Source organism: Oncorhynchus masou, chromosome 1 (assembly GCF_036934945.1).
Source record: "Oncorhynchus masou masou isolate Uvic2021 chromosome 1, UVic_Omas_1.1, whole genome shotgun sequence".
Taxonomy (NCBI): domain Eukaryota; kingdom Metazoa; phylum Chordata; class Actinopteri; order Salmoniformes; family Salmonidae; genus Oncorhynchus; species Oncorhynchus masou.
The window spans coordinates 56,647,443-56,671,892 of NC_088212.1; the positions used below are offsets into that span (position 1 = coordinate 56,647,443).

Genomic DNA, 24,450 nt, shown 5'->3' on the forward strand with positions numbered 1-24,450 from the left:
TAGTAGGGTGTGGCTATAGGCTGTGAATGACTGCTCCAACCCATCTCACTGTCAGGATTTGAGGACAGTTACCAAGGAGTAGAGGGGGGAGTGCTGAAATAGTGTGAGTGAATGAGAGACAGAAAGGGAGGGAGGGTGGGAGGAAGGAAGGGAGAGGGAGAGCGAGAGGGAGCTGGACGGTTGCTATAACACTGCAGTCTTTTTTTCTTCTTCCCTCATCCAAGGAAGGTGTCTCTCTCTCTTCTTCTGGAAATGACCCTGGCAGATACTTCACTCTAGTTACCCACCTGGAGAGGAAGAGGAGAAAACAAACAAAAGGGGTGCACAGAAGGGAGGGAGAGAAGAGGAGAGGGAACCTGAATGCAATGCTCTACTGGCTGGACTGTGAAACTGATATACAGAAAGGGAGGGAGACAGAGGTAAAGAAGGAGTGAGGCAAGTAGCAGGTAGACCTGCGAAACAGCAGCTGCGGGAAGGGGAACAGAGGAAAAGCAGAAAGGGGGAGTTAGAGAGGAGAAAGAGAGAACGAACCAGGACGAACAGGAAAACCAGGCAAGGAAAGTGGTAGAGCGCTCACTTAAAGGAAACCAATGAATTCTCTCCTCATTTCAGTTACCTATCCTTTTCTCACGTATCTTTTCCTTTCACTCATCCCCACGCATTCACCTCAGTGTTGTCTCTTGGTCTGCACATCTTCTCTCCTTTTAACTTTTCTGCATGTGAGGGAAAGTGGAGCCAAGACAATGGACACTGGTGAACATTCAGAATCAATTCCAACTGGATGTAGTACTAGCGTGCGGTCTTAATGGAGAAGTGGTTCTGGTGTAAAAGAGACTGATTGGCTAAAACCCTGTTGTTGTTGTCAAGAGTGACTGTTTTCTCTGCCAGAGCGCACCTGCTCCGGAATTTCTAATGGCACCAGATGTGACGTATCACTCAGCCAACCGATCAGATGAGAGCAGTTCTGGATGTGCCAAGCGCTCTTGCAATTATGTGCGTCCGATTCACCTGAGATTAGCAGGAATTGGAAAAACTAAAGCTTCTTTGTGAAAGACAAGTGTAGTTGTGGGATTTGGGAAAGGAACATATAATGAACAGGTGTTGTAGGATTAAGCAACGTTAAAACGGGAATATACAGGTGTAGGATTACGAATGAAGGCACTCTGGATAACCACAGATGACAAGACATCGTCCACAGACGAATTTGAGGTGATGTGTTTTAATCTTAGCTGGTCTATCACTGCAGGGGCACAGTTGGACTGCATGCCTAATCACGCTTCAGTTTCTGTGGTGAAATCACTGTAGGCTGGTTTGCTTAGAAACTATTGGGAACAGGTGCTATTCCACATTACTGGCACCACAACTATGCACATTTGTCCCCTGAGGACACGCTATTTGTACTTTGTGTCTCTGTTTAGGTCTTAAGTGACTTTTTTTGTGTGGGCTCTCAAAGACCTCTTGAAGCTCTTGAGGGGGTTGAAATAAAACTTTGGCTGTTGCTAGCGACTCACCTCTGGTTGGTCCATGAGGCGCTCGAGCACGGACGAGACGCCTTACCGGCGCAGTCCCTCACTGGACAGCAAGCCCGAGACGCCACCCTTCAACTCGGGTTTCCACAGCTACAGTGGCGAGTACGAGTATAAACGTCCGCCCTTTGCATTCGGCTTCCACACGGCGCCGGGTCCGCAGGCGGCTAAAGGCCGCTACACCACCTCGCAGGGGAAGAAGTATGTGGTGTTTTACCTGGACCTCTCCTTCATCTTCCTCCTAGAGCTGCGGCGCTGCAGGATGGCTGAGGGCTGCATGAGGAGCCTGCGCTACGGTATGGTCTTCTTCAACCTCCTCTTCTGGGTGAGTCCAGCTTTTTGGCATTTGGAGTGTGTGTGTGTGTGGTGGGGATATTTTGAGATGTGGCAAGTCTTGGTGAGGTCTGTGTCTGTCTGTCTCTGTCTGTCTGTCTGTCTGTCTGTCTGTCTGTCTGTCTGTCTCTGTCTGTCTTTGTCTGTCTGTCTTTGTCTCTGTCTGTCTGTCTTTGTCTCTCTCTGTCTGTCTTTGTCTCTGTCTGTCTTTGTCTCTGTCTGTCTGTTATATGAGTGATTGTGTGGGTGTGCTTCAGTAAGTTCAGTTTCTGTATTTCTATGTGGGTATATTTCTGCCTGTTTGTGTTCAGCCTATGCATGCGCAAACCTGTTTGTATCGCGGGTATCACTTTATTGAAATAGTCGCACTCTAATTCATTATCATTTCTATCTTACTCTTTTGCAAAAGTGGTTATCTCTTACTCTTTTTACACTTGTGGGCTCTTGACTGTGTCTGTTTGATTGTGTCTGTCTCAGCGATAGCATCCGTCCCCTCACCACTCTTTTGACGCCTGCACGGCTTGTCAAACGTGACCGTTAAGCTTCAAATTCACAGATGTCTATCTCTTCTTTGGCATTCTATCTATACTCACCCTTCATGACCTTCCTTTATCCTTTTCCCTGCATGCTCTGGGAATTGGGGTCTCTATATCATCCTGATTCTATGGTCCCCTTTGACCAATTGAATGCACCTGTCCTCTTTTGTAATAAAATTAGGTCTTGTACATTGGAAAGCAATCACTGCCAAGGCCCACTCCTTCCTGGGAGCCAGTGACCCCCAGACCCTTAAAAAAAATCTGCTATAACCTGCTGCCAGAAAGGGGTCAATGTATTTGTGATTAGCAGCTGTGTCTGTGTGTGGGAGAGGGTGGGGTGGGGGGTGGGGGTGTGTGTGTTATGGGCAATACATGCTGGCAAACAAAATTATCACTTGTTATGGGGTATGCTTTTTACCTCTTCAGACAGCGTTAAGATATTTATGCTTCTTATAAGATGAAACAGGCAGAACTCTTCAATTGGAAATAGTTGCCCGTTTAAAAGTCTGGAGCTAAATGACAGGAATGTTTGGTGCACTTAATTTTATCTGCTCCTGTTCGTCGCCCTGCATAGGAACGTCTGCTAAATTACCTAAATGTAAACATATTGTGCCATCATCAATACAGCTAATCAGCCTGTAATATTTTATGTTGTATAGGCCTAGGCCCATTTATTTTCTGAAATTCACTGAAGAGGATGGTCCTCCCCTTCCTCCTCTGAGGAGTCTTCACAGATGCCTATCCACGTGGTAGGCCCACCATTTTGTTATACAGACGGTTACATTTGGCTTTTTTTAGTCTGGATTCCTGTAACTAATCAATTTGGTTATTTAAGCTATGATCAGTTTGTCAAAAATGTACGGATACAAACTTGAAACCACAAACTTGAAACTATTGACCATTTTACTTTGACCTGTCCTGTTTTTAGGATATGTTGTTTGCTAACATGACGGCGCAGTTTTTATTTGATTGGATGTCATTTAGGTTTGGCTATTTGATCAGAAAAACCTGCATGATGTAAAAAGTGTCCATCTTACATTGTCATACATTTTATGTCCAGCCTGTAGGCTACAGAAAACTCACCTATCTTATATCTGCTACATGATTTATTATAAACTCAGCAAAACATTGAATTTCCTCTCACTGTCAACTGCGTTTATTTTTAGCAAACTTAACATGCGTAAATATTTGAATGAACATAAGATTCAACAACAGACATAAACTTAACAAGTTCCACAGACATGTGACTAACAAATGGAATAATGTGTCCCTGAATAAAGGGGAGGTCAAAATCAAAAGTAACAGTCAGTATCTGGTGTGGCCACCAGCTGCATTAAGTTCTGCAGTGCATCTCCTCCTCATGGATTGCACCAGATTTGCCAGTTCTTGCTGTAAGTTGTTACCCCACTCTTCCACCAAGGCACCTGAAAGTTCCCAGACATTTCTGGGGGGAATGTCCCGAGCCCTCACCCTCCAATCCAACAGGTCCCAGATGTGCTCAATGGGATTGAGATCCGGGCTCTTCGCTGGCCATGGCAGAACACTGACATTCCTGTCTTGCAGGAAATCACGCACAGAACGAGCAGTATGGCTGGTGGCATTGTCATGCTGGAGGGTCATGTCAGGATGAGCCTGCAGGAAGAGTACCACATGATGGAGGAGAATGTCTTCCCTGTAATGCACAGCGTTGAGATTACCTGCAATAACAACAAGTCCGATGATGCTGTGACACATGCCCCAGACCCTCCACCTCCAAATCGATCCCGCTCCAGAGCACAGGCCTCAGTGTAACGCTCATTCCTTTGTCAATAATCGCGAATCCGACCATCACCCGTGGTGAGACATAACCGCGACTCGTCAGTGAAGAGCACTTTTTGACAGTTCTGTCTGGTCCAGCGATGGTGGGTTTGTGCCCATAGATGACATTGTTGATGTCTGGTGAGGACCTGCATTACAACAGGCCTACAAGCCCTCAGTCCAGCCTCTCTCAGCCTATTGCAGACAGTCTTAGCACTGATGGAGGGATTGTGCGTACCTGGTGTAACTCGGGCAGTTGTTGTTGCCATCCTGTACCTGTCCCGCAGGTGTGATGTTCGGGTGTACCGATCCTGTGCAGGTGTTGTTACATGTGGTCTGCCACTGCAGCTGTCCGTCCTGTAGCACTGTCTTAGGGGTCTCACAGTACGGACATCGCAATTTATTGCCCTGGCCACATCTGCAGTCCTCATGCCTCCTTGCAGCATGCCTAAGACACATTCACACATATGAGCAGGGACCCTGGGCATCTTTCTTTTGGTGTTTTTTATAGTCAATAGAAAGGCCTCTTTAGTGTCCTACATTTTCATAACTGTGACCTTAATTGCCTACCGTCTGTAAGCTGTTAGTGTCTTAACTACCGTTCCACAGGTACATATTCATGAATTGTTTATGGTTCATTGAACAAGCATGGGAAACAGAGTTTAAACCCTTTACAATGAAGCTCTGTGAAGCTATTTTAATTTGTAAAAATCATCTTTGAAAGACAGGGTCCTGAAAAAGGGCTGTTTCTTTTTTTGCTGAGTTTAGATATATTTTTGGGGAGGAACGTTGGTGGAGCGCCGCAGCGATTCATCTCTCCAACAGCACCCTGGAGGCACGCAAGGAATGGATATGCTAAGTATTTTGCACCCTTGCCTTTGACAAAGTGGGCACTGCTTATCACAGGGCAGCATCAGTGCTCACCTAAAAAGTCAATTTGCCACTGGTTGAGGGAAATTTTCATTGTTTTAGGGCAAAATTGTGTGTGGTTTTATGTGTTGTTGGAGGTGCATTTTGGTCAGTTTAGCTCAGAAAATGCCCTCCTCGTCATTTTGCTACCATAGGCAGATTGACAGGACAGGCAGTAGGATAGGACAACATAAAGCCAAGGACTGGGTAGAGAAGAGTGTCTGAACAGAAGGCATTCAACTTTAGAACCTGATTGGTCCAACAGGCTGTCAAGCGGTGGGAAGATAAACGGATCATATACAAAGACCCAGACTTCAAAGTTGACACTCTAGACCTACCTCCTAACATCGCCCCGGTTGAAAAACCAACCAAGGAGGAGCTGGTGGCAAAACTTTTCAGCCTAACTTTGCAACTAACTTTAGCTAGCCGAATGATGGCAGTGTGATGTTGTGGAACGCCATCAGTAACATGTCATGCAATAATTGGTGACTGCATGCAGTGTGACTGCTATGTAGACCACCTGGAACAGCACCATTCTCCACTTCACAGCTGAATTCATTCCGGTATCTCATAGGCATAGAAACCAGAATGAATAAAACAGGCTTGGAACCTCTAACTCTGGCAAATTGACTGGTCAACTCATGAGCACATTTGCAATGGCTGCTTGGTGTTGTCAGTAAATTTGATTTGTCACATGCTTCGTAAGCAACAGGTGGAGACTAACAGTAAAATGCTTACTTACAGGCTCTTCCCAAAAATGCAGAGAGAGAAAATAGAGAAAAAATAGAAAACTAATAACACATAATGATAAATACACAATGAGTGACAATAACTTGCCTATGTACAAGGGGTACCAGTATCGAGTCGATGTGCAGGGGTTTGAGGTAATTAAGGCATATACAGTTGAAGTCGGACGTTTACATACACCTTTGCCAAATACATTTAAACTCAGTTTTTCACAATTCCTGACTTTAATCATAGTCAAAATTCCTTGTCTTAGGTCAGTTAGGATCACCACTTTATTTTAAGAATGTGAAATGGCAGAGTAATAGTAGTGATTTATTTCAGCATTTCTTTCTTTCATCACATTCCCAGTGGGTCAGACGTTTATATACACTCAATTAGTATTTGGTAGCATTGCCTTTAAATTGTTCTGGGACCAGTTGGATCGGAGGGTGAGGGCTAGGTCCATTCCCCCCAGACCAAGTTTATACTTCCTGACTGATGTCTTGAGATGTTGCTTCAATATATCCACATAATTTTGCTTCCTATTGATGCCATCCATTTTGTGAAGTGCACCAGTCCCTCCTGCAGCAAAGCGCCCCCACAACATGAAAAGGGGCAGACGAAGCGGTCTTCTGATCAGGCTCCGGAGACGGGCACATCGCGCACCGCTCCCGAGCATACTACTCGCCAATGTCCAGTCTCTTGACAACAAGGTTGATGAAATCCGAGCAAGGTTAGGATTCCAGAGAGACATCAGAGACTGTAATGTTCTTTGCTTCACTGAAACATGGCTCACTCGAGACATGCTATCGGAGTCGGTACAGCCAACTGGTTTCTTCACGAATCGCGCCGACAGAAACAAGCATCTTTCTGGTAAGAAGAGGGGCGGGGGGTATGTCTTATGATTAATTAATGAAACGTGGTGTGATCATAACAACATACAGGAACTCAAGTCTTTCTGTTCACCTGACTTAGATTTCCTCACAATCAAATGTCGACTGCATTATCTACCAAGAGAATTCTCTTCGATTATAATCACAGCCGTATATATTCTCCCCCAAGCAGACACCTCGATGGCCCTGAACAAACTTTATTTGACTCTATGTAAACTGGAAACCACATATCCTGAGGCTGCATTCATTGTAGCTGGGATTTTAACAAGGCTAATCTGAAAACAAGACTCTCTAAATTCTATCAGCATATCGATTGTGCAACCAGGGCTGGTAAAACCCTGAATCATTGTAATTCTAACTTCCGTGACGCATATAAGGCCCTCCTTTCGGAAAAGCTGACCACGACTCCATTTTGTTGCTTCCAGCCTATAGACAGAAACTAAAACGGGAAGCTCCCGCGCTCAGGTCTGTTCAACGCTGGTCCGACCAATCTGATTCCACACTTCAAGATTGCTTCGATCACGTGGATTGGGATATGTTTCCGCATTGCGTCAAACAACAGCATTGATGAATACGCTGATTCGGTGAGCGAGTTTATTAGCAAGTGCTTCGGCGACGTCGTACCCACAGCAACTATTAAAACATTCTCAAACCAGAAGCCGTGGATTGATGGCAGCATCCGTGCGAAACTGAAAGTGCAAACCACTGCTTTTAATCAGGGCAAGGTGACGGGAAACATGACCGAATACAAACAGTGTAGCTATTCCCTCCACAATGCAATCAAACAAGCTAAGCGTCAGTATAGAGACAAAGTAGAGTCGCAATTCAACGGCTCAGACACGAGGTATGTGGCAGGGTCTACAGTCAATCACTGATTACAAAAAGAAAACCAGCCCTGTCGCGGACCAGGATGTCTTGCTCCCAGACAGACTAAACAACTTCTTTGCTCACATTGAGGACAATACAGTGCCACTGACATGGCCCGCTACCAAAACCTGCGGACTCTCCTTCACTGCGGCCGACGTGAGTAAAACATTTAAACATGTTAACCCTCGCAAGGCTGCAGGCCCAGACGGCATTCCCAGCCGCGCCCTCAGCGCATGCGCAGACCAGCTGGCTGGTGTGTTTATGGACATATTCAATCAATCCTTATCCCAGGCTGCTGTTCCCACATGCTTCAAGAGGGCCACCATTGTTCCTGTTCCCAAGAAAGCTAAGGTAACTGAGCTAAACGACTACCTCCCCGCAGCACTCACTTCCGTCATCATGAAGTGTTTTGAGAGACTAGTCAAGGACCATATCACCTCCACCCTACCTGACACCCTAGACCCACTCCAATTTGCTTACCACCCCAATAGGTGTACTGGACTCCCTGACGGGCCGCCTCCAGGTGGTGAGTATAGGTAACAACATTTCCACCCCGCTCATCCCCACAAGGGTGCGTTCTGAGCCCTCTCCTGTACTCCCTGTTCACCCACGACTGTGTGGTCATGCACGCCTCCAACTCAATCATCAAGTTTGCGGATGACACTACAGTGGTAGGCCTGATTACAAACAACGATGAGACGGCCTACAGGGAGGAGGTGAGGGCCCTCGGAGTGTGGTGTCAGGAAAATAACCTCACACTCCACGTCAACAAAACAAAAGAGATGTTTGTGGACTTCAGGCAACAGCAGAGAGAGCCATCCCCCTATTCATATCGACGGGACAGTAGTGGAGAGGGTAGCAAGTTTTAAGTTCCTCGGCGTACACACCACGGACAAACTGAATTGGTCCACCCACACAGACAGCGTGGTGAAGAAGGCGCAGCAGCACCTCTTCAACCTCAGGAGGCTGAAGAAATTCGGCTTGTCACCAAAAGCACTCACAAACTTCTACAGATGCACAACCGAGAGCATCCTGTCGGGCTGTATCGCCGCTTGGTACGTCAACTGCTCCGCCCACAACCGTAAGGCTCTCCAGAGGGTAGTGAGGTCTGCACAACGCATCACCGGGGGCAAACTACCTGCCCTCCAGGACACCTACACCACCCGATGTCACAGGAAGGCCATAAAGATCATCAAGGATAACAACCACCCGAGCCACTGCCTGTTCACCTCTCTATCATCCAGAAGGCGAGGTCAGTACAGGTGCATCAAAGCAGGGACCGAGAGACTGAAAAACAGCTTCTGTCTCAAGGCCATCAGACTGTTAAACAGCCACCACTAACATTGAGTGACTGCTGCCAATATACTGACTCAACTCCAGCCACTTTAATAATTGAAAAATTGATGTAAAAAATGTATCACTAGCCACTTTAAACAATGCCACTTAATATAATGTTTACATACCCTACATTACTCATCTCATATGTATATACTGTTCTCTATACCATCTACTGCATCTTGCCTATGCCGTTCTGTACCATCACTCATTCATTTATCTTTATGTACATATTCTTCATCCCTTTACACTTGTGTGTATAAGGTAGTTGTTAGGTTAGACTACTCGTTGGTTGTTACTGCATTGTCGGAACTAGAAGCACAAGCATTTCACTACACTCGCATTAACATCTGCTAACCATGTGTTGGTGACAAATAAAATTTGATTTGATGATGCTGCCACCCCCGTGCTTCACGGTTGGAATGGTGTTCTTCGGCTTGCAAGTCCCCCCCTTTTTCCTCCAAACATAACGATGGTCATTATGGCCAAACAGTTCTATTTTTGTTTCATCAGACCAGAGGACATTTCTCCAAAAAGTATCATCTTTGTCCCCATGTGTAGTTGCAAACCGTAGTCTGGCTTTTTATGGCGGTTTTGGAGCAGTGGCTTCTTCCTTGCTGAGAGGCCTTTCAGGTTATGTCGATATAGGACTTGTTTTACTGTAGATATAGATACGTTTTTACCGTTATCCTCCAGCATCTTCACACGGTCCTTTGCTGTTGTTTAAGTTCCTTGCTCAGAACATGAGAACATATGAAAGCTGGTGGTTCCTTTTAACATGAGTCTTCAATATTCCCAGGTAAGAAGTTTTAGGTTGTAATTATTATAGGAATTAAAGGACTATTTCTCTCTACACCATTTTCATATACCTTTGACTATTTGATGTTCTTATAGGCACTTTAGTATTGCCAGTGTAGCAGTATAGCTTCCGTCCCTCTCCTCGCCCTTACCTGGGCTCGAACCAGGAACACACCGACAAAAGCTACCCTCGAAGCATTGTTACCCATCACTCAACAAAAGCAGTGGCCCTTGCAGAGCAAGGGGCACAACTACTCCAATTCTCAGAGCGAGTGACGTCTGTCGTGAAAATTTCCTCTATTTACCAAATCATGGGAGCAAACCACACACACAAGTCAGAGTTAGTTATCAAAGTCCATCTTTAATTATATGAGCTCTATAGCATTTTCTGTAACTCTCAACAGTTCAGTATCTCTACTGAAAAGTTGAGAGCCCCCACACAATGGCAAATGGGATCCTTTATAGCGAAGATCCACCCCCTCCTAGACGACATGACAAAACACAGGTCTTAGGAACTTACACAAAGAAAGACTTTACTTCTGAGAGGAGTATCCCCAAAGAAGACTGTTGGCTACAAATTATCGTTCAGTTTGGTCTCCTAAACAAAGCTCTTATCTCGTCCTTGGTACAAAATGGTACCAAGACATTACCCCCACCCTATGATATATATCAAATTGTAATTTAGATTAGAATTAGAATTGTAATTTAGAACCAATTCTAAATACAACCAATCCTGGACAAACTCACAGAGGCACACAGATATTGTGGAGCAAAAGATATGTTTACACATGATGACACTTTGACCTCTCCCCTCTCTGTGGCCCATGCAACTTAGTCTTGACATAGAACAGATAACTGCAACCTCGCCACAGTATTATACAAAAATACCATTCTTGATGAGAAGTAACTTACAAACATATGATGAATATAAAACATCTTACATATGTTAAAAACAAATTCTGATTATTCTACAACACGTCACCGATTGAAACACTATTAGTGTGCACCCCGCTAACTAGGTAGCCATTTCACATCGGATACACCATCCTAATCTCATTAGTTGATAGGCTTGAAGTCATAAACAGCTCAATGCTTGAAGCATTGTGAAGAGCTGCTGGCAAATGCACAAAAGTGCTCAGTCAGACTGCTCTATCAAATCATAGACTTAATTATAACATAACAACACACAGAAATATGAGCCTTTGGTCTTTAATATGGTCAAATCTGGAAACTATCATTACGAAAACAAAACGTTATTTATTTCAGTGAAATACGGAACTGTTCCGTATTTTATTCAACAGGTGGCATCCGTAAGTCTAAATATTGCTGTTATATTGTACAACCTTCAATGTTATGTCATAATTATGTACAATTCTGGCAAATTAATTATGGTCTTTGTTAGGAATAAATGGACTTCACACAGTTCGCAACTAGCCAGATGGCCCAAACTGCTGCATATACCCTGATTGCTTGCACGGAACGCAAGAGAAGTGACACAATTTCCCAAATTATAAGAACTTCATGTTAGCAGGCAATATTAACTAAATATGCAGGTTTAGAAATATATACTTGTGTATTGATTTTAAAGAAAGGCATTGATATCAACCATGTGTCGTTAACCCAGTGATTAATGTGAATAAATTATTTATTTAAAAAAATAATTATTACAATTTTTGAATTTTACCCCTTTTTCTCCCCAATTACGTGGTATCCAATTGTTAGTAGCTACTATCTTGTCTCATCGCTACAATTCCCATACGGGCTCGGGAGAGACAAAGGTTGAAAGTCATGCGTCCTCCGATACACAACCCAACCAAGCCTCACTGCTTCTTAACACAGCACGCATCGAACCCGGAAGCCAGCCGCACTAATGTGTCGTAGGAAACCCCGTGCACCTGGCAACCTTGGTTAGCGTGCACTGCACCCGGCCCGCCACAGGAGTCGCTGGTGCGTGATGAGACAAGGATATCCCTACCGGCCAAGCCCTCCCTAACCCGGACGATGCTAGGCCAATTGTGTGTCGCCCCACGGACCTCCCGGTCGCGGCCGGTTACGACAGCCTGGGCGCGAACCCAGAGTCTCTTTAAAAAAAAGAAAAGAAAAAAAAAATCTTCACATTATCGGGGCCTCACGAGTGGCGCAGTGGTTAAGGGTGCAGTACAGCACCCTTAACCACTGCGCCACCCGGGAGGCCCCGATAATGTGAAGATTGTTTTTTAAAAAGTTTAATGCTAGCTAGCAACTTACCTTGGCTTCTTGCTGCCCTCGTGTAACAGGTATTCAGCCTGCCACGCAGGCTCCTTGTGGAGTGCAATGTAAAGGCAGGTGGTTAGAGTATTGGACTAGTAACCGGAACGTTGCAAAAACGAATCCCCGAGCTGACAAGGTAAAAATCTGTCGTTCTGCCCCTGAACAAGGCAGTTAACCCACCGTTCCTAGGCCGTCTGTCACGCCCTGACCTTTTTATGTCTCTATTTTGGTTTGGTCAGGGTGTGATTTGACTGGGCATTCTATGTTCTTTTTTTCTATGTTTTTGTATATCTTTGTATGTTTCTCAATCAGGGACAGCTGTCTATCGTTGTCTCTGATTTGGAACCATACTTAGGTAGCTTTTTCCCACATGGTTTTTGTGGGTAGTTATTTTCTGTTTAGTGTTTTCTGCACCTGACGGGACTGTTTCGGTTTCGTTAATTCTCTTTTGTTATTTTGTTATAGTGTTCAGTTTAATAAAAAGTATGAACACTTACCACGCTGTGCTTTTGTCCGATTATTCCTCATCCGACGACGACACCCTTTACACCGTCATTGCAAATAAGTTCTTAACTGTTGTGCCTAGTTAAATAAAGGTGTAAAAATAATAATGAATCTAATCGGCCAAATCAGTCTCCAAAAATACCGATTTCCGATTGTTATGAAAACTTGAAATCTGCCCTAATTAATTGGCCATTCCGATTAATTGGTCTACCTATACTACATATGTAGCTACGGGGCGGTAATCATTTAGGCAGGTTTCCTTTGCTTCCTTGGGCACACGGACTATGTTGGCCTTCTTGAAACATGTAGGTATTACAGACTCGGTCAGGGACAGGTTGAAAATGTCAGTGAAGACACTTGCCAGTTGGTCCGCGCATTCTTTGAGTACACGTCCTGCTAATCCGTCTGGCCCCGCAGCTTTGTGAATGTTGACCTGTTTAAAGGTCTTGCTCACATCGGCTACCGAGAGCGTTATCACACAGTCGTCCAGAACAGCTGGTGTTCTCATGCATGCTTCAGTGTTTGCCTCGAAGCGATTAGATCATCTGGTAAGCTTGCGTCACTGGCCAGCTAGCGGCTGGGTTTCCTTTTGTAGTCTGTAATAGTTTTCAAGCCCTGCCACATCTGACGAGCGTCGGGGCCGGAGTAGTAAGATTCAATCTTAATCGTGTATTGACACTTTGCTTGTTTGATGGTTCATCTGAGGGCATAGCAGGATTTCTTATAAGCGTCCGGATTTAGTGTCCTGCTCCTTGAAAAAGCGGTAGCTTTAGCCTTTAGCTTGATGCGGATGTGTCCTGTAATCCATGGCTTCTGGCTGGGATATGTACGTATGGTCACTGGAAGGCAAAGTGTTCCCAATTTGAACCATTTCATGTGTCTGAAAGAAGTACTCTGCCTACCCGACAGGCCCAGAGAGCAAATCAAGTGCACCTATAGGCCTGCCGCTGGCCAATCAGATAACTGTGCAGACATGAGCTTTCTTGAGCCATAGACTGCAAAAAGAAGCCTCAAAAACGTTGATACTGTATAATTTCGAAACTTTTGAAACCATGACTAGAGACAGCGGCTGTTTAATGTGTAAGTTCATTTTTAAGTTGTTATTCAGCACTGTCAACACTTTGTTCAGTACCTTTTTATAAGCTGTTAAATGCATGTTCTTCCACACGCTAAAACCAGCACTGCAGTGGCAATGACTGAGTATAGCAAAGTGTTCCGATAAGCTTGCGTTGTTTATTAGCGGCTTGTGTATTTTTTAATATCAAGGAATGTTTCACTTTCTCTGGCCATAGGAGTAACATGAATTGGTGCATGAGGCATAAATAATGCAGTGCGACTTGAGTTTCGCCATCAGCTGGAAGAAAAAAATACTGGCAGGCAAATTCAAGCATAGACAATATGTAGTGATAATGTGTTGGGCCTACTGCACAAACCTCATTGCTACAGAACTGTTTTAATTGGTTAATGTTGCATAGGCTTACATTTTTTAAAGTCATGTTTTTAGAAATCTGAACGATGGATCTCTGCATGCATTTGGACTCAAAGTGATCTTGACTCAAGTTTTTTTTGCTCCTTCGGTCTCCCATCAAAGTTTTTAACCAAGCCCAGCCTTGCATAGGCTTGATATTTCTCACTGACTATAACCAATGTGCTATTGTGAGAATTATTGTTGAAATCTCCATTTAATAAGTTCACTGTTGCTATCGAAGTCATTCCAAACTGTAGGTTCAACAGGGCAAATTAAATGTAACCATACTTTATCAATCATATCATCAATGATGGATTATATAGAATTTGGAATGTCGTCAGCAGATATTGTTTAAATTCAGCTGTGAGGACAGAGGAACTGATTTGATATGTTAGCTTACTGTCTCAACACGATTCTACTGTCAGAAGGCCAGGTAAATTTGCAGAATATGGGTAAAAATAATGCAAAGACTGAAAGAGAATGGGGTATAATGGAATGGATTCAGACCATCCCAGGAGATGACAGATAAGCTTAATCTAGGTATTGCAAATCAGAAAGGTGTGGTGGGCTCACATATCTTATTTGTCAACACAAGAGAAATGTTGCTCCATTTTCTAATGCAAGAGCATTTTTTGACACAGGCACTACATTTGCAAGAGGGAATAACCAATTTTGCAACTGAAGATCACCTGGGATGTATTGTTGAAGTCATTGCAAAGAAAGGAATCAATATTCACAGAACAAAATTTACAGAGCTCGTGAATGCTGTTAGAGTGCATTCGGAAAGTATTCAGAACCCTTGACTTTTTCCACATTTTGTTAATTGTTTTTCCCTCATCAATCTACACACAATAGCCCATAATGACAAAGCAATAACAGGTTTTTCGAATTTTTTTCAACTGTATTAAAAATAGAAATACCTTATTTACATAATTATTCGCTATGAGAATCGAAATTGAGCTCAGGTGCATCCTGTTTCCATTGATCATCCATAAGTTGTATCTACAACTTGATTGGAGTCCACCTGTGGTAAATTCAATTGATTGGACATGATGTGGAATGGCACGCACCTGTCTATATTAGGGATGCACAATATATTGGTGAACATATCGGAATCGGAAGATAATAGCTAAAAATGGCAACATCGGTATCGGCCCGATGTCTAGTTTAACGCCGATGTTTAAAAACCGATGTCAAAGCTACCCTGCATACAGTTGAAGTCCGATGTTTACATACACTTGGGTTGGAGTCATTAAAACTCGTTTTTTCAACCACTCCACACATTTCTTGTTAACAATCTATAGTTTTGGCAAGTCTGTTAGGACATCTACTTTGAGCGTGACACAAGTCATTTTTCCAACAAATGTTTTCAGACAGATTATTTCAGTTATAATTCACTGTATCACAATTCCAGTGGGTCAGAAGTTTACATACACTAAGTTGACTGTGCCATTAAACAGCTTGGAAAATTCCAGAAAATGATGGCATGGCTTTAGAAGCTTCTGATAGGCTAATTGACATCATTTAAGCCAATTGGAGGTGTACCTGTAGATGTATTTCAAGGCCTACCTTCATACTCAGTGCCTCTTTGCTTGACATCATGGGAAAATCAAAAGAAATCAGCCAAGACCTCAGCAAAAAATTGTAGACCTCTACAGGTTTGGTTCATCCTTGGGAGCAATTTCCAAGTGCCTAAAGGTGCCTCGTTCATCTGTACAAACAATAGTACACAAGCATAAACACCATGCAGCCATCATACCGCTGAGGAAGGAGACGCATTCTGTCTCCTAGAGATGAACGTACTTTGGTGCGAAAAGTCCAAATCAATCCCAGAATAATGGCAAAGGACCTTGTGAAGATGCTGGAGGAAACGGGTGCAAAAGTAACTAAATATACAGTAAAATGAGTCCGAAATCGACATAACCTGAAAGTCTGCTCAGCAAGGAAGAAGCCACTGCTCCAAAACCACCATTAAAAAAGCCAGACTACGGTTTGCAACTGTACATGGGGACAAAGATCGTACTTTTTGGAGAAATGTCCTCTGGTCTGAGGAAACAAAAATAGAACTGTTTGCCCAAAATGACCATCATAATGTTTGGAGGAAAAAGGGGGAGGCTTGCAAGCCGAAGAACACCATTCCAACTGTGAAGCACAGGGGTGGCAGCACCATGTTGTGGGGGTGCTTTGCGGCAGGAGTGGCTGGTGCACTTCACAAAATAGATGGCAGGAAAATTAGGTGGATATATTGAAGCAACATCTCAAGACATCATTCAGGATGTTAAAGCAGGAAGTTAAATGGTCTTTCAAATGGACAATGACATACTTCAAAAGTTGTGGCAAAATGGCCATCACAAAGCCCTGACCTCAATCCTATAGAACATTTTTGGGCAGAACTGAAAAGGCGTGTGCAAGCAAGGAGGCCTACAAACCTGACTCAGTTACACCAGCTTTGTCAGGAGGAATGGGCCAAAATTCACCCAACTTATTGTGGGAAGCTACCCAAAAACGTTTGACTCAAGTTAAACAATTTAAAGGCAATGCTACCAAATACTGAGTGTATGTAAACTTCTGACCCACTGGGAATGTGATGATGAAGAAATAAATCTGAAATATATCCTTCTCTACTATTAATCTGCCATTTCACATTCTTAAAATAAAGTGGTGATCCTAACTGACAGTGAATTTTTACTAAGATTAAATTGTGAAACTGAGTTTAAATGTATTTGGCTAAGGTGTATGTAAACTTCCGACTTCAACTGTACCTACATAACGTAGGTATGACGTAGTAATGCCACGTAAAATTTTGCGCTACACGTGCAACACAGCATCCCTAACATAGCAGACATTGTGTGGGCTGTGTGGATCGAGCAGTCATTTGAAAGAGTAAGACATTTTCAGCGAGACAACTCAAAGGTGAAATCCATTAAGCCAAGAAAGCCAAGATACAGTTTCTTGCAAAAGTATTCACACCCTTGCCGTTTATCCTATTTTGTTGCATTACAACCTGTAATTTAAATGAATTTTTATTTGGATTTCATGTAATGGACATACACAAAATAGTCCAAATTCTCCAAATCACCAGCATGTACCTCCTTGGTGTCACGTCCTGACCAAAGACAGCCTTTATTTTCTATGGTAGAGTAGGTCAGGGCATACCTGCTAAGTTTCACTATATTCATTACAATTATGTGGAACTCAACATACGCTGCGCCATATCACGTCCGCACTGCTGAAGGAGCGGTGGACCACCGCAAATCCATATGCTGCTTTGATTGTGCCTGGCTACAATGTTTTCAGGAGAGACAGGATGGAAGGAAGAGGAGGGGGTGTGATGATTTACATTAAAGAACATATCCGATGTAAACAAATTGAGTGGTCATGCGATAATGAACTAGAATGTATTGGCCTGAACGTTACACTGTCTCCCCAAATGTCTTTTACCCTTGTTGGAATGTATAGGCCACCTTACACCAAAAGTGTTTTTTTTTTGGGGGGGGGGGATCAGTTTAATAACATGCTTAGGGAATGTGACTTTGGGAAAGAGGTAATCTTAATGGGAGATTTTAACATTAATTATGAAGACAAGTTTGGTAGGAAAACCCTCAAACGGATCACTAATACTTTTGACCTTACACAGCTAGTTAAAGGGCCAACCAGGGTGACTTGTTGCTCTAAAACACAGATTGATTTGGTGTTCAGTAATACACCAGAGAGAGTGACTAAATCATTCAATATGGTTACTGGGCAATCTGATCATAATCTGACACTTATAGCCAGAAAGCTGTCTAAAAGCAGGTTTAACCTCTCTACTGTTAGAAAGCTGGATCAACTAAGAATACCTAAGAGTGAATTAAGCTATTTTGAAAACGCAATTAAGGGAACTAACTGGAATGATCTCTTGTCCTATACAGACGTGGAAGCTGATAGTCAAGTTTTTCTATCCACAATCCAGACTACAATAAATGGTTTCCTAAAGAAAATCAAACCCAAACCTGGCCAAAAGAGCACTATTCCTTGGCTAAATGGAGAAATCTGGAAATTGATGAAAGAACGAGATGATGCTTTAAAAATAGCCCTAAGATCCAAATTAGAGCATGACAGGCGTAGGTTTGCCATGTTGAGAAATAAGGTGATGAAAGAAATCAGACAGGCCAAGGCAAACTTTTTTTCATTAACATAGTTGGTGAAGCAAAGGGAAATTCTAAATTGATCTGGGAGAATCTAAAAAAGTTCATAGGGAAAGACCATAGTAACACTGCAAAAAGACTAGAAATCATGGTGAATAACAATCTAACACAGGATGCAGTCGAAATAGCAATAGCCTTCAATTCCTACTTTGACTCTCAGGGTACTGACACAGAACCCCTCCACTGGTTTCTTGGGCTCAGTGCTAGTAAATGATGCTCAACCTGTCTTCCTCATAACGGAGGTTTCTGAGTCAAAGGTGAACAAGGTGATTAGCTCACTAAAGAACTCTAAAGCCAAAGATGTGTTTGGGCTGGACTTGGGAGTCACTCATTGGCCCCATTACGAAGGTCACCAGCGCATCTATTGGTCTCGGGATGTTTCCAAGGGTATGGAAGTCGGCTATAATAAAGGCCATCTTTAAATCAGGCGACCCTGCTGACGTGAGTAACTACAGGTCCATTTGTGTACTACCTGTGGTGTCAAAGGTTGTTGAAAAGTGTGTAGCAGAACAACTGATTGCCCACCTCAACAACAGCCCCTTCACATTACACTCCATGCAGTTTGGCTTCAGAGCGAAACACTCCACAGAAACGGCCAATTGCTTTCTTCTGGAAAATGTGAAGTCCAAGATTGACAAAGGGGGCGTTGTTGGGGCTGTGTTTCTGGACCTAAGGAAGGCTTTTGATACTGTTAACCATGAGATTCTCATCACAAAATTGTCCAAGTTCAACTTTTCCCCTGATGCCTTGAGATGGATGAAATCATACCTTGAAGGCAGAACTCAGTGTGTCAGAGTGAGCAATGAGCTGTCGCCCACTCTTAGCTATGATGTGGGCGTGTCCCAAGGGTCAATACTGGGGCCCCTCCTGTTCAGCCTGTACATTAATGATCTCCCTTCTGTCTGTACTGGGTCTGAAGTTCAAATGTATGCAGATGATACAGTGATATATGTGCATGGAAAGAGCAAACAACAAGCTGCACAAGAACTCACTACTGTAATGGTCCAGGTTAGAAAGTGGCTCAGTGACTCGTGTTTGCATCTCAATGTCAAAAAAACTGTTTGCATGTTCTTCGCAAAGAGGGCAACAGATGCTACTCAGCCAGATGTCTATGTGTCAGGGGAGAAGCTCCAGGTGGTATCTGATTTTAAGAACCTTGGCATCATACTTGATTCCAACCTCTCTTTTAAAAAGCATGTGAAAAAAACGTAATTCAAATAACCAAATTCAACCTAGCTAATTTCCGATTTAAACGAAATTGTTTAACTACAGAGGTAGCAAAACTGTACTTCAAGTCTATGATACTCCCGCACTTAACATACTGCTTAACTAGTTGGGCCCAAGCTTGCAGGTTAGACCTATTCAATCTGTCTACAAACAGGCTCTCAAAGTGCTTGATAGGAAGCCCAATAGCCATCATCACTGTTACATCCTCAGAAAGCATGAGCTCCTGAGTTGGGAAAATCTTGTGCAATACACCGATGCATGTCTTGTATTCCAGATCCTAAATGGCCTGGCTCCCACTCCACTCAGTATTTTTGTTAAACAGAAAACCCAAACATATAGCAGCAGATCCACAAGGTCTGCCATGAGGTGACTGTATAGTTCCCTTAAGGAAAAGCACCTTTAGTAATTCTGTTTTCCCTGTGAGAGCTTCCCATGTCTGGACTACACTGCCATCAAACACACATAACTGCACCACATATCACACTTTCACAAAATGCTTGAAGACATGGCTAAAGGTCAATCAGATTTGTGAACATGGTCCTTAGCTGTGTGTTGCCGCTTTCCATGTCTGTTGTCTGTACCTTGTGAGGTGTGGAAACACTTTGTTGCTGTTATGAATTTTATCTTGCTGCTTTTTGTTCTATGTTGCTCTGGTTGTATGCTACGTCTTGCTTGTCCTATGTTGCTCTGTCTGTATGCTATGTCTTGCTTGTCCTATGTTGCTATTGTCTATATTGTAATTGCTTTTAATGACCTGCCCAGGGACTGCGGTTGAAAATTAGCCGGCTGGCTAAAACCGACACTTTTACTGAAACGTTGATTAATGTGCACTGTCCCTGTAAAAATAAAATAAACTCAATCGTTGTCGCCTACTGAACACAAAAGAACAATACACTGACGAGATGAATCGTTCCCCTGGAAGAGAATGTGATGGACTAAACACACAAACACACACACACACACACACACACATAGCACAACATCCACCATACTTACATGCAACACCACAATAACTGTTGACTGACACAAAAGCATGCTCAGCATCCTATCACACAAGGTCAAGAAGAGAGGTCAAGCCCAGAGCTGTCCTAGACCTGTGAAATGTAAAAGGGTGTAGGTAGATTGCTGCCCTAAAATAGTTACAGACTGTAAACTAGTTATTGAAAAGTTTATTTGAAGTGCTTTGGTATTGTATTTGTTTGAAATGTGGAGATGTCATTGCTACAGTGAAAGCTGAGTTGCTGGGAATCCTTTGTTCTAAAAGTAACAGTATGCTGAATCATTGTTTGAGTCTTATGTAGATTCAGTTGGTGCAGTATAAATGGTTACATACCTGGAGTTCAAACGACAGCTCATGTATTCAAAAGAAATGCTTAGAATATGTATAAAACATTTTTTTTAAAGAAGGGGGAGGTAATATTCATATGTGTAAACATACTGAATTGGAATTCAATGCATTTTACTGCCATATCAAACTGCGCTATGATTGGTAAAGACTACCCAGGTGGTGAGATCATGGTCAGTTGATCATGGGATGAGACACATGAACATGCCAGTTATAAACTTTTTTAGGACCCTGTCTTTCAAATATAATTTGTACAAATCCAAATAACTTCACAGATCTTCATTATAAAGGTTTAAACATTGTTTCCCATGCTTGTTAAATGAACCATAAACAATTAATGAACATGCACCTGTGGAACGGTCGTTAAGACACTAACAGCTTATAGACGGTAGGCAATTAAGGTCCCAGTTATGAAATCGTAGGACACTAAAGAGGCCTTTCTACTCACTCTGAAAAACATCAAAAGAAAGATGCCCAGGATCCCTGCTCATCTGTGTGAACGTGCCTTAGGCATGCTGCAAGGAGGCATGAGGACTGCAAATGTGGCCAGGGCAATACATTGCGATGTCCGTACTGAGAGACGCATAAGACAGCGCTACAGGGAGACTGAACAGACAGCTGATTGTCCTCGCAGTGGCAGACCACGTGTAACAACATCTATACAGGATCGGTACATCCAAGCATCATACCTGCGAAACAGGTACAGGATGGCAACAACAACTGCCCGAGTTACACCAGGAACACACAATCCCTCCATCAGTGCTCAGTTTGTCCGCAATAGACTGAGAGAGGCTGGACTGAGGGCTTGTAGGCCTGTTGTAAGGCAGGTCCTCACCAGACATCAATGGCAACAACGTTGCCTATGGGCACAAACCCACCGTCGCTGTACCGTCGCTGTTCCAGACAGGACTGGCCCAAAGAGCTCTTCACTGACGAGTCGCGGTTTTGTCTCACATGGGGTGATGGTCGGATTCACGTTTATCGTCGAAGGAGTGAGCATTACACCGAAGCCTGTACTCTGGAGCCGGTATCGATTTAGAGGTGGATCATTGGACTGAGCTTGTTGTCATTGTAGGCAATCTCAACAATCTCAACACTGTGCGTTACAGGGAAGACATCCTCCTCCCTCATGTGGTACCCTTCCTGCAGGGTCATCCTGACATGACCCTCCAGCATGACAATGCCACCAGCCATACTGCTCGTTCTGTGCCAGATTTCCTAAACGTGAATCAGTGTTCTGCCATGGTCAGCGAAGAGCCCAGATCTCAATCCTATTGAGCACGTCTGGGACCTGTTTGGATTGGAGGGTGAGGGCTAGGGCCATTCCCCCCCAGAAATGTCCGGGAACATGCAGGTGCCTTGGTGGAAGAGTTGGGTAACATTTCACAGCAAGAACTGGAAAATCTGGCACAGTCCATGAGAAGGAGATGCACTGCTGTAGTTAGTACCTGGTGTGGCCACCAGCTGCATTGACTGTTACTTTTGATTTTGACCCCCCTTTGTGCAGGGATACATTATTCCATTTCTGTTATTCACATGTCTGTGGAACCTGTTCAGTGTATGTCTGTTGTTGAATTTTATGTTCATACAAATATTTACACGTTACGTTTGCTGAAAATAAACGCAGTTGACAGTGGGAGTACGTTTCTTTTTTTGCTGAAAGTACTTATCTTCTTTAGCCTACTGGACGAGAGACGCACGCTTGCTTGCTGAATGTAAAATAGGCTACAGCATTAAGAACGAGTTGGAAGTTGAATTGGAGAAGCCCATATTTGTTTTTTTTGTAAGCCAATCTTAACACTGGGCTATATACATCCTGACAAGATGACTGATCTGCTAATGTACCTTTCTGGACCTTCTAAGCGGTTGAGAATAGACCCAAACGGATCCAAATGGTTGCATAATCAGCCTAGGCCAGTTATTTTGGCATGAAACAAAACGTTCGAACGGTTATTCAAATCAGTCTACATCACTGCAGTTTACAGCTTATTTACAATACTTGTGTACTCACAGTATAACAATAATACATTCCTTGTTGCATTGTGATGTTGTAGCCCAGGTATAATGCACTACAGATCTGCCATTTCATAAACTTGAACTCTTGTACTTTGACAGGTAAATTATCTTATAGCCCTAATATTTTGCTAATGAATGGCCTAATATCTAGCCAATATTTAGCTATTTAGGCATGTTCAAATGAACAGGGATCCTGTTTATCTTTCTTTTGGTGTTTTTCGGAGTCAGTAGAAAGGCCTCTTTAGTGTCCTAAGTTTTCATAACTGTGACCTTAATTGCGTACCGTCTGTAAGCTGTTTAGTGTCTTAACGACCAATGTTTGTTTATGGTTCATTGAACAAACATGGGAAACAGTGTTTAAAGCCTTTACAATGAAGATCTGTGAAGTTATTTGGATTTTTATGAATTCTCTTTGAAAGACAGGGTCCTGAAAAAGGGACGTTTCTTTTTTTGCTGAGTTTAGAAATACAGTGGCTTGCTAAGTATTCACTCCCCTTGGCATTTTTTCCTATTTTGTTGCCTTAACAACCTGGAATTAAAATTGATTTTTTTGGGGGGGGTTGTATCATTTGATTTACACGACATGCCTACCACTTTGAAGATGCAACATATTTTTTATTGTGAAACAAACAAGAAGTCACACAAAAAACAGAACTTGATCGTGCATTACTATTCACCCCCCACCCCCTCCCCCAAAGTCAATACATTGTAGAGTCACCTTTTGCAATTACAGCTGCAAGTCTCTTGGGGTATGTCTCTATAAGCTTGGCACATCTAACGACTGGGATTTTTGCCCATTTTTGCCCAAAACTGCTCCAGCTCCTTCAAGTTGGATAGGTTCTGCTGGTGTACAGCAATCTTTAAATCGTTTCACAGATTCTCAATTGGATTGAGGTCTGGGATTTGACTAGGCCATTCTAAGACATTTAAATGTTACACCTTAAACCACTTGAGTGTTGCTTTAGCATTATGCTTCGGGTCATTGTCCTGCTGGAAGGTGAACCTCCGTCCCAGTCTTAAATTTCTGGAAGACTGAAACAGGATTCCCTCAAGAATTTCCCTGTATCGAGTGCAATCCATCATTCCTTCAGTGCTGACCAGTTTCCCAGTCCCTACCGACGGAGAAACATGCCCACAGCATGATGCTACCACCACCATGCTTCACTGTGGGGATGGGGTTCTTGGGGTGATGCGGTGTTGGGTTTGTGCCAGACATAGTGTTTTCCGTGATGGCCAAAAAGCTACATTTTAATCTCATCTGACCAGTGTACCTTCTTTCATATGTTTGATGAGTCTCCCACATGCATTTAGGCAAACACCAAACTTGTTTGCTTGTTTTTTCTTTAAGAAATGTCTTTTTTTCTGGCCACTCTTCCGTAAAGCCCAGCTCTGTGGAGTGTACGGCTTAAAGTGGTCCTATGGACAGATACTCCAATCTCCACTGTGGAGCTTTGCAGCTCCTTCAGGGTTATCATTGGTCTCTTTGTTGCCTCTCTGATTAATACCCTCCTTGCTTGGTCCGTGAGTTTTGGTGAGCGGCCCTCTTAGCAGGTTTGTTGTGGTGCCATATTCTTTCAATTTCTTAATAATGAATTTGATGGTGCTCCGTGGGATGTTCAAAGTTTCTGATATTTTTTTATAACTCAACCCTGATCTGTACTTCTCCACAACTTTGTCCCTGACCTGTTTGGAGAGCTCCTTGGTCATCATGCTGCTGCTTACTTGGTGGTGCC

At 43.2% G+C, this 24,450-nt stretch overlaps 1 protein-coding gene across 2 annotated transcripts in view; it reads left to right on the top strand.

Moving 5' to 3' along the window:
- The window catches only part of LOC135546540 (tetraspanin-4-like), a 106,673-nt gene that overhangs the window by 15,220 nt on the left and 67,003 nt on the right, over nt 1-24,450 (top strand). The window contains exon 2 of one of the 2 annotated variants that reach the window (XM_064975060.1): nt 1,772-1,851. In XM_064975060.1, coding sequence (XP_064831132.1) covers nt 1,789-1,851 — 63 coding nt within the window. In that variant the 5' untranslated portion in view covers nt 1,772-1,788. Of the gene's footprint in view, nt 1-178; nt 1,852-24,450 lie in introns of those variants that run through there. The other variant, XM_064975051.1, reaches the window with a different exon arrangement.